This window comes from Dipodomys spectabilis, unplaced genomic scaffold (genome assembly GCF_019054845.1).
Source record: "Dipodomys spectabilis isolate Male_0828 unplaced genomic scaffold, ASM1905484v1 ptg000231l, whole genome shotgun sequence".
Lineage (NCBI taxonomy): Eukaryota > Metazoa > Chordata > Mammalia > Rodentia > Heteromyidae > Dipodomys > Dipodomys spectabilis.
The window spans coordinates 4,204,912-4,215,808 of NW_024870908.1; the positions used below are offsets into that span (position 1 = coordinate 4,204,912).

The 10,897-nt window shown below is 57.1% G+C and overlaps 1 protein-coding gene across 2 annotated transcripts; it reads left to right on the forward strand.

Moving 5' to 3' along the window:
* Positions 1–649: 649 nt before the first annotated feature.
* Positions 650–10,456, forward strand: Tmem114 (transmembrane protein 114). Of its 2 annotated transcripts, XM_042698453.1 has the most exons (4): positions 650–836; positions 1,188–1,271; positions 9,103–9,240; positions 10,224–10,456. In XM_042698453.1, exons 1-4 carry the CDS (start codon positions 650–652, stop codon positions 10,454–10,456), a joined length of 642 nt encoding a protein of 213 aa, XP_042554387.1. The 2 variants fall into 2 exon arrangements, with proteins under 2 accessions (XP_042554387.1, XP_042554388.1); XM_042698454.1 differs by lacking the exon at positions 9,103–9,240.
* The last annotated feature ends 441 nt before the right edge of the window (positions 10,457–10,897 follow it).

Here is a 10,897-nt window from a genome sequence, read left to right on the forward strand (position 1 = left end):
GCGAGCTGGGAGCCATGGAAGGGCCCACGGATCAACGAAGACGCCCGCCTGGAAGTTCAGAGCTGCAGGTGCAGGGCTGGCGGGGTTGGTGGGGGTTTGGTGGATCTGGAGCACAGAGCCAGGCAGGGCGTGGGCGTGGCCTAGCTGCGCTAGGGGGCGGGACCAGGTGCGGGTGGACTCGAGTGGGTGGAGCCATGGACCCTGATGGGCGGGGCCAGGGCTCTGGTGGGCAAGGCCAGGAACGAAGGCGTATGGAGCCTTGGGGCTGGTGGGCGGAGCTATGGGCTCTGGTGGGCGGTGCCAGGAACCTGGGAGTGTGAAGCCCTGGGGCTGGTGGGCGGAGCTATGGGCCTTGGTGGGCGAGGCCCGGGTCGAATGGGCGGGGCCCTGGCTCTGGTGGGCGGGGCCCGGCGGGGTGGGCGGGGCCAGGGCTGGGAGCAGGCTTGAAGGCGGCAGCGGTCGGCCGGCACAGGTGGTCGGCAGGTGGAGGCGGTGTGTCCGAGCGAGGGGGAGCCGCGTGCGTCCCGGGGCTCGGTGGAGGGCGTGCAGTCGGAGCCGGGCCGGGGTTCCAGAGTTGCACCGGGCGTCCGGGGGTGGAGCCGGGCGCTGCGGGCGGCGGCGGCGGCGGCGGCCGGGTCCGGGCTCAGCCATGCGGGTGCACCTGGGCGCGCTGGCGGGCGCGGCGGCGGTGACCGGGGCGCTCAGCTTCGTGCTGCTGGCCACCGCCATCGGCACGGACTTCTGGTACATCATCGACACCGAGCGGCTGGAGAGCGAGGACCGCGGGCGGCTCGAGCCCCTGAGCTCCCACTCTGGCCTCTGGCGGACCTGCCGGGGTGAGCACGCCGCGCGCGCGCGGGGCCCGGCGCCGGGGCACCTGTGGCTTGCGCCCCGTCCGGGCCCCAGACGCAACATCGAGGGGTGCAGAGGGAGGGTGAGCCCGGAGGGGGGGGGTGCCCGGGCCCGGCCCCCACTCCTCTCCCCCGGCTCTCGGGTGGGGCGATCGCGGACCCCAGGCGATCGCGGGCCCCAGGCTATCGCGGGCCCCAGGCGATCGCGGGCCCCAGGCGATCGCGAGCCCCAGGCGATCGCGGGCCCCAGGCGATCGCGGGCCCCAGGCGATCGCAGACCCCAGGCGATCGCGGGCTCCAGGCGATCGCGGGCCGTTGACTCCCCGTCCTGTCCAGTGCAGACCCCAGCGTGCACACCGCTGATGAACCCCTTCTGGCCAGGGAACGTGACGGTCAGCGACTCCAGCCGACAGCTCCTCAGTGAGTCCTGGGAGGGAGGGCCCTGGTGGGGGCCGCGGACCCGTCCTCCTGGAGCGCTCCTCCCTGCAGGGGGTGGGGCACGGGGGTGACCTCCGACCCCGGGGCAGGGGAGCCGAGGGGTGTGGGGTTAAGTCTGGAGATGGGAGAGGGAGCAAAGGAGGGAGGGGGTCTGCCCTGCTCCACCTGTGTGGTTTAGAATTCACTCAACCAACAGCTGTCAAACGGATGCATCACAGACCAACCTGGGGAGGGGGGCGGGATTCACCCTGGCAGGAGACTCTGGGTGTCAGTTTTGCGGCCACTGTGGTGGCCAGCAGGGTGGAAGGAAGTTCATTGTGAGGAGCAGGTGGGTTCCTCTTCCATCAAACTGCGTTTGTGAGGGGCTGGGGGTTCCCCAACTCAGTGCCTGGCACCAGGATGGATGCGAGAACCAAGCAGAGGGGTTGGTACTTGCGTGTGGAAAATGCTTTCCTTCAGTGAAGCAACTGCACACAGGGAGAGAGGGCCTTCCTTTTTTTTGGCCAGTCCTGGGGCTTGAACTCGGGACCTGTCCCTTAGCTCTTCAGTTCAAGGCAAGTGCTCCACCATTTGAGCCACAGCACCACTTCTGGTTTTCTGGGGGTTTATTGGAGATAAGAGTTTCACGGACTTTCCTGCCTGGGCTGGCTTTGAACCAGGATCCTCAGATCTCAGCCTCCTGAGTAGCTAGGATGACAGGTGTAAGCCACTGGTGCCCAGCCCACTTCTGGCTTTTTCTGTATATGTTGTACTAAGGAAAGTCCTGTGGTAGGCTGGGAAATACATAGCAGCTGGCTCGGGAAATGAAAACAAAGCAAAATTAATAAGCCCGTGGGTCTGTCAATTTCTCTTTCTGTTGTTGTCTGTCAACTTCTCTTTCTGTTGTGGTGGAAGATTGAACTCAGGGGCCAAACAGATGCCTGGCAGAGGCTCTGTCATTTGAGTTACGCCCTGCCGCCCTCTTGTTTATATTTTATCTTTGAGATAGGGTCTCCTTAACTTTGCTCCTCCCCCCCCATTGGCGGCCTGGGTCTCATGATTTTCCTGCCTTCCCCTCTCTTGTAACTGGGATTACAGGTGTGTGCTACAGTGCCCAGACCATTTGCCAATTCCTGTGGTATGTATACGTCTTGGTGGCCCATGTCAAGCTGTTAACATGGGGGTACCTGGTTCTCCTAGCATCTTAACTGGCTCTTGTGAGTGGAGAGGCTCAGCTTCTGACAGGTAGAATGAGATGTCAGAACCATGCGGCTAGGATTCCATGAAGGGTAATGAAAATGTGCCGAAGGAAAGTAGAGCTCATGGTGCCCCTACCTTGTTGATGGAGCTTGGCGGAAGAACACTGATCATCACAGTTGGTACCTAGGCATCGGTCACTTTCCCCCAACCATCCATCCCTGACTCTTCTAGCTGTAGTCAACCCATGACCCTTTGCCAGGCTTGGTACTGGCATTCAGCCACCCCCCACCCCCATATGGAAGAATTGATGGTTAACTACAGTTACCACTGAGCTGACTTTTAGTTGAGGACAGGGTCTTTCTATGTGGCTCACGCTGGCCTGAGTGTAGTCCCAGACTGGCCTTGAACTCATAATCTTCCTGCCTCAAACAATGGAGTGCTGGGATTCCAGGCGCGGCCACTCTACACCCGGCTGCCTGGCTTGATTTTGAAACGTGCTTCTGCACCCTCTGGGCTGTTCCAGAATGTTGACAGGCGTGCAGAAGAATTGCACTTTGGCTCTTCATTTGTAGGTCTAACCCCCCCCCCCCCCCCCCCCCCCCCGGTTCACTGGGTGATGGTGACCATGGTCTTGCGCCTCTCTGAGCCTCGTCTCCCTCGTGGGCAGAATGGAGATGGCTGCCGCCCCTTCTTCTGAGGTTATTTTGGGGGTGAAAGGCGAGAGTGGCTTTCATGAGCCTCACATAGCCGGAGTGGGAGCTGATGTGATCAGCATCACTTTTTGCTAGAAGCCGGGCGAGCTGCCCCTTCAGATCTGGGGCTCCTTGCAAATCACCCCTGGAGAGAGATTTCTTTTTTCCCCTGCCCAGAATTGCTTCCCCCTCCTCCAAATGAATTTCTGAATTTGGTTCAAGCTCTTGCATTAGGTAAAAGACGTTTCATTCTGGCTGCAGAATCCAGGGAGGAGAAAACATGTTCATTAGCCCTTTAGATCATTGGGGGGGGGGGGAGGGGGGGCGAGACCAGGGGATTATGGGTGGGGATTTTTTTTCTTTTCTTCCAAGAAAACTCTAGCAGACAGACCACCTTGGTGCCTCGTAGTGTGCCACGATCTCCCTCAGACTAAGGGCTCTAGGCAAACCTTTCACCAAACCCTCCTTTCTGGTGCCCCACCAGCTCATAGCCTGAAGGTGGGCCCGTGCATTGCATCCAAGTCCATTTGTACCCTCATTCCCACCCGCGTCAACCAGGGTACAGGTGGAGGTTTCCTCCAGTCTGCACTGCAGGTGGGGATTTTGTTTCCTGGACCAGAATGACTTTTGATGGCTGGGAGGTCACCAAGCAGGGCAGGATGACCCTAGAGAGCCAGGGACCCACCGGGCCAGCCGGGAACCTCTGGTGACAAGTGCACCAGGGCTGGTGGCATGGCCGAGCTGTCCTCCCTGTGCGAGATGAGGTGGGGGGGAAAAATCACAAGATTCGGTTTCTGATCTTTCTGGGTAACTGGGCTGCTGCAGCGGTGTGGAAAATTAAAACCAGCCCTCCCATGATGCTGGGAGAGCGTGGAGAGAGGAGGTGGCGGGGGGAGGGCAGGCACCGAGATGGGGAACTGGAAGGGAGGCAGGGGTGAGGGAGGGAGGGAGGGAAGTGTGGGCCCATGGGTCTTCATGGTTTGGCCTATGTGTTCAATGCTTGGCCCCAGCTGATGGCTCCATGCGGATGACCGTTACCTTTTCAACGGGTCAATCTATTGATGAGTTCATAGCCAATGGGATGTCGAAGTGGAACTTTGGCTGGAGGCCAAAGGAAGTGTGCTTTCTTTCTTTTTCTTTTGGCCAGTCGTGGAGCTTGAACTCAGGGCCTGGGCACACTGTCCTTGGGCTTCTTTTGCTCAAGGCTGGCGCTCTACCACTTGAGCCACAGCACTACTTCTGGCTTTTTCTGTGTATGTGGTACTGAAGAATCGAAGCCAGGGCTTGATGCAAGCTAGGCGAGCACTCTACCACTGAGCCACCTTCCCAGCCTAGGAAATGTGCCTTTGAAAGGAACATCTCATCCTCAGAGCCTTCTTTCCCCCTTCCCTTTCCCTCCCCTCCCATCTCCACCGCTCTCCTCTCTGCTTCCTGGCTGCCCCGAGTAAGCAGCTTTCCACTGTCACTCCCCTCTCCCTGTGTCTCCTTTGCCCCAGGTGTAAAAGCAATGGAGTTGGAGACTGCAGTAAAAACAAAAACCCAAGGCAAACCCTCCGAGCTTTGGATAGAGACATTTCTATGCATGTGTCCATTCTAAGGAATATGTATGTCATCTGTAAAAAGAATCTATGGCGTGAGCAGCATCCTGGTTTGTCTCGAGTGGTCCTGCACATACATGTCCACCTGGTCCAGGTAGACACTTAATGCCTGTGGGTGGTTGATGCTCCAAAGGGTTGTGGTTTGGAACGGTAGGATATGGCGTGTTCCCTCCATACACACAGGCACGTGTTCGGCGTGGATGTGGGGTCGCAGCTCTGCTGAATATCACTTTGGGTATGTCTGGAGTTTGGACACAGAGCGTGGCACCTGCTAGGCAAATGTTCTGCCTTCAGCCGCATCTGTTGACTTGATGAAATCCTAGGTACTCAGCGCTCAGTTCTTCTTGATTTGGTGATGAGGCTCAGAGTGCTTTGGTAGTTGGTTCAAACCACCCAGCAATTGGACATCTCAGCCTGAGACTCAGATTGAAGGGGTCTCCCAACCCCTTCCCGTTCCCCCCCCCCCCCCCCACGACATAGTAACCCTCTCCCAAACATGTCAGCCTCTTGGGACATATTATCAACTCCTCACCCCAAAAGGGAGCCTCCCCTCCACATGTTTGGGGGCGCGTGGATGGAGACAGGTGTAAGTAGGACCAGGGTGCATTTCCAAGTAGAAAAAGCCCCCCCCCCCCGCCCCTGCAGAATCGCTATTCATGTTCCAAGACCACAGCCCTGAAAAAGAACACCGAATAACAAAGAATGAGGCGTGTGCACCTGACACGCAGCCAAGCCGGATTCCAGCAGGAGGTTTTACAACCCTCCCATGGGGAGCCTGTGCTCACCCCCGACATTTAATTGAACATGTGCCGTGCCAGCTTGCAGCGCCTGAGTCTCCAGGGCTGAGACGCCTCCAGGAAATCTTATTAATTTCTACACGAGCAATGATTTCGTCTCTTGGCCACAGCCTGCATTTGGGGGGGAGGTGGTGAGGGAAGATGGAGGGAGATGCTGAGCTGGGGGGGTGCAGAGTTTGCCCCCCACATTGCAAGTCCCCATCCCAGAGATCTCCTTAGGAAGAAAGGAAGGAGGAGGGGGGGGATGGACTCAGACAGCCCCCTCCCCCCCCATGACTGCTCCTCTGCCAGCCCTGGGAGGAGTTGGGGATCCCTTCCGTGGCTTGCCAAGGTTATGAAGGTACCTTGTGGGGGTGCTGAAGACAAAGTCATGTAGTCACATAACTCACATCCTCAGCATGTTAATTACTGGGGTTTCTTCTTCCTCCTCTTCCTCCTCCACCTCCTCTTCTCCCTCCTTTTCCTTCTTCCTCCTCTTTCTCCTCCTCCATCTCCTGCCTCTTCTCTTTCCTCCCTCTCCTCCTCCTCTTCCTTCTTCACCCCCTTTTCTTTTCCTTCTCTGTATCCTCTTCTTCCTCCTCCTCTTTTTCCATCGTCCTCCCCCTCCTCTTACTCCTTTTCATCTCCCTCCTCTTCCTCTTCCTCCCCTTCCTCTTCTTCACTTTGAACTCGCTCCGGAGCTTCCACCCCCCAGGCTGGAGCTCTAGAGGCTCAGAGGGCTGGAGTCAGCCCTCTGCATTCAGGTGTTTTGCAGACAGGATCTTGTGACTTTGCCTGGTCTGACCTTGGCTCTCGTTCCTCCGGTCTCAGCCTCCCATGCAGCTAGGATTTCAGGCATGCACGCATGCCCAGATTCCTCTCTTCTAACACATCCACCTGGATTCTATTATCTGGCTCTGCCCTGTGATATCACCTTATCCCAGCCACCCCAAAGGTCCCATCCAAACAATTGCCACATTAAGTTTCTATTTTGTTTTTGTTGGTTGTGGGGCTTGAACTCAGGGCCTGGGTGCCGTCCCTGAGCTCTTTCGCACAAGGCTAGCTCTCTACCACTTTGAGACACAGCTCCACTTCCAGTTTTCTGGTGGTTCACTGGAGGTAAGAGTCTCATGGACTTTCTTTCTGGGCTGGCTTTGAACCGTGATCCTCAGATCACTAGGATGACAAGCATGAGCCACCAGTACCTGGCAGTTTCCTTATTTTTAAAAATGCTTCACAGTGGGGATTGGACGCCAATTGTGAGTCCCTGCGGGACACGTTGGTGCCACATCCACACCTAGCTGTAGAGCCAGGACCACGATACCGAACATCCCACCTGCTGTCCAGATTCATTCGTCCCTGTTTCCCCAGAAACTGCCATATTTTTCTGCCTTATAGCCACACAATGTAGCTCAAGATCCATCCATCCATCCATCCATCCATCCATCCATCCATCCATCCATCCACTTATTCACCCATTCACCCATCCACACATCTTTCTACCCACCCATCCATCCATCACCCACCCATCTATCCATCCATTCACCCATCTATCCACCCACACATTCACTCATCTCTCCATTCATTCATCCACCCATCTATCCATCCATCTGTCCACCCACCCACCTACACATCTATCCATCCATCCATCCACTTATTCACCCATTCACCCATCCACACATCTTTCCACCTACCCACCCATCCATCCATCCATCCATCCATCCATCCATCCATCACCCACGCATCTATCCATCCATTCACCCATCTATCCACCCACACATTTACTCATCTATCCATTCATTCATCCACCCATCTATCCATCCATCTGTCCACCCACCCACCTACACATCCATCCATCCATCCATCACCCACCCATCTATCCATCCATTCACCCATCTATCCACCCACACATTTACTCATCTATCCATTCGTTCATCCACCCATTTATCCATCCATCTGTCCACCCACCCACCCATCCACCTACCCATCCATCCATCCATCGATCCATCCATCGATCCATCCATCCATCCATCCATCCATCCATCCATCCATCCATCCATCCATCCATCCATCCATCCAACTGAAGGTCCACAAATAACCAATTGGCTACTCACTATATTTCAAGATCTCGGACAGGAGCTCGGGGAAGCGACAGTTCATGAGGAGACAGCCCCCCTCTTGAGGAACTCCTGGCCTGGGAGGTAAGACAAGTGGCAGATACCTTCAGTGTCAGGAGACCAGCACAGGGACTTAGGGGCATTGAGTGGCCACAGTGGCGGCACCCAGCTGGGTGGACGTGGCATGCACAGATCCTTTTCAGGAGAAACGAAGGTTTGGTTAGCCTTGAAGGAGGAGAAGAGAGCATCCATTCTCATGTTTATCCTGCTGCCACAAGGACTTAAAAAGGCTCAGCGTCTACAGCTCATGCTAAACCCCCTGCAAATACTTGGCAAATGAGTGTGTAGGGAAAAAGTGGCGCCACAGCCCCTCCTCTGTGTGTGTGTTTGTTAGCAGGACGCGCAGAGGCAGCGTGAGGTCTGGGACTTCCTTCCACCCATCCCTACGGCCACTCTGAGCTTCCTGTAACCCAGGGAGGATCTGCTTCCTGGGTCAACCAGAAAGCTTCTGTGTGTGGCGCCCCCTTGCGCTGACAAATACATTCCTGTGTCATGCAGTGGTTTGGTGGGCAGCCCAGGTGACAGGGTGGATGCTGTCCCCAAATGCTGCACTGGCCCTGGGGGATGAGGGGCTGTGTGTGTGTGTGTGTGTGTGTGTGTGTGTGGATTTAGGGCCTGGGCATTGTTCTTGAGCTTTTTTGCTCACAGATGGCATTCTGCTCCTTGAGCCACAACTGCATTTCTGGATTTTTTAAGTCCTGGGGCTTGAACTCAGGGCCTGGGCACTGTTCCTGAGCTTCTTTTTGCTCAAGGCTAGTGCTCTACCACTTGAGCCACAGTGCCCCTTTTGGCTTTTTCTGTGTATGTGGTACTGAGGAATGGAACTCAGGGCTTCATGCATGCTAGGCAAGCACGCTACCATGAAAGCCACCTTCCCAGCCCAACTTCTGGCTTTTTTTTTTTTTTTTTGTAGTTAATTGGAAATAGAGTCTCACAGACTTTTCTGCTGGGTTGGCTTCGAACCTCCATCCTCAGATCTCAGCCCCCTGAGTAGCTACATAACAGGTGTGAGCCACCAGCCCCTGGCTTATCACTGCTACTTCCAATGATCACAAAAGTAATTAGCTGGGCACCGGCGGCTCACGCCTGACATCCTAGCGAAGGAGGCTGAGATCTGAGGATTGTGATTCAAAGCCAGCCTGGACACCGTGAGACTCTTATCTTCAATAAACCACCAGAAAACTGGAAGTGGCGCGGTGGCTCTAGTGGTAGAGCGCTTTCCTGGAGCTGAAGAGCTGAGGGACAGCGCCCAGGCCTAGAGTTCAAGCCCCACCACCACCACCACCACCAACAACAGAAGTAATCAGAGTGTGGCCCCTCATCGTGTATAAGGCCTGTGCTCTTTGACGCGTTTGTTTCTGTTGTCTGTCTGTCTGTCTCCCTCCCCCTAGCCATGCACGGGACGTTCGTGATCCTGCTGCCGCTCAGCCTGATCCTGATGGTTTTTGGTGGGATGATGGGTTTCCTGAGCTTCCTGCTCCGCGCCTACCTCCTCCTGCTGCTCTCCGGGATACTCTTCCTCTTTGGAGGTATGTCCGCCCTGCGGGCCCCATGCTCCCACACCGGGTGGGTGCTGTCCATGAAACCTTCCCTCCCCTCTCCCCCTGGGACTCAGTTTCTCCATCTGCGATATGATCTGGCAAAGGCACAGGAGGACTAAGTTGTTCAGCAACTCCCAGTGCACCTGCAATTCTCCTGCCTGTCAGCCATTCGGATGAGCACCTGGGAAACAGGAAAGACCCCACATAGACAGACAGACAGACAGACACCCACTCCCATCTCACTAAGACCAGGAATCTGAACCAGCCAGACTCACAGCTACAGAGAAGGAAGCCACGGGTGCTTGGAGGGGGGGTGTTAGTTACCGTCCAGATGCTGTGGTCACAGGGTGTGCAATTTAGCCAGGCGTGGTAGTGCATGCCTGTGATCCCAGAGCTCAGGAGGCTGAGCTCAGGTTGGAGGCTGACGGGGTAACATAGCAAGACCCCCATCTCCAACCACAACACATGCACACCACGACCAATGCGCGGGAACACCAGGCAGGGCAGACGCTGGCTGGGTGAGTTTGGTTTGTTTGGCTGGCCAGAGGCTTTGGGAACAGTGTGTGTGTGTGTGTGTGTGTGTGTGTGTCCAGCCCTAGTGGGCAGCTCAAGGACAGCGCCCAGGCCCCGAGTTCAAACCCCAGGACCAACACACATACACACATGAGATGCCCCCCCCCCCCCCCCCCCCACAGATGCCCCCCACATGGAACTTCTGGGTGGGGGGGTTGAGTGGACTTCATATATATTATATATTAGAGCTGAAGTGGCTCCAAAATTTTCTGGACCAGCCAGGTGCATGGTGCAGGGGGTGGCTGGGAGGGGCCCGGAGGGGCCGGGAGGTCAGAGGCCACACAGCCCTGTTCTAGTCTGCCCGGGGCCCCGCCCTGAGGGCTCTGGTGCCGGTCCCTACTGGAGTCTCACCAGGGGCCGGCCCGAGCGTCCTCCCTCACTGGGCCCGTTGCCTACAGCGCTGGTGACCCTGGCCGGGATGAGTGTGTACATTGCCTACTCTGCGGCCGCCTTCCGCGCCGCGCGGTGCCTGCTGCAGGAGCAGGCGCTGCTGGACCGCGTGGACATCCGCTTCGGCTGGTCGCTGGCCCTGGGCTGGGTCAGCTTCGCCTCCCAGCTGCTCACCGGGGCGGCTTTCCTGGCGGCCGCACGCGTGCTCGGCCCACAGCCCGGGCAGGACCAGCCCATCTGAGCCGCCCCCGAGAAGAAGACGCCGAGGCCGGGACCCGCGGCCTCCCCCAGGACAAGGGCCTGGCCTAGGGGCTCTGGCTGCCACCTCTCCCTCCTCAGAGGCTGGTGGGGGGGGGCAGAGGCTCAGGGGAGCTCTGGGGACAGAGCTGGGCCCCGCGGGGCTTCCTGATGTTGGGTCTGCGCAGTGTGCTTGTGCACGTGTGTGTGTGCAGGTGTGCATTCATGTGCCCATGTGTATGTGCAAATGTGCATCCATCCATCCACATGTGTGCATGCTTGTGCCCATGTGTGTGCAAATGCACATCCACCCATGTGTGTGCATGCTTGTGCCCATGTGTGTGTGCAAATGTGCATCCATCCATGCGTGTGCCTGCTTGTGCCTGTGTGTGTGCAAATGTGCATCCATCCATGCGTGTGCCTGCTTGTGCCTGTGTGTGTGTGC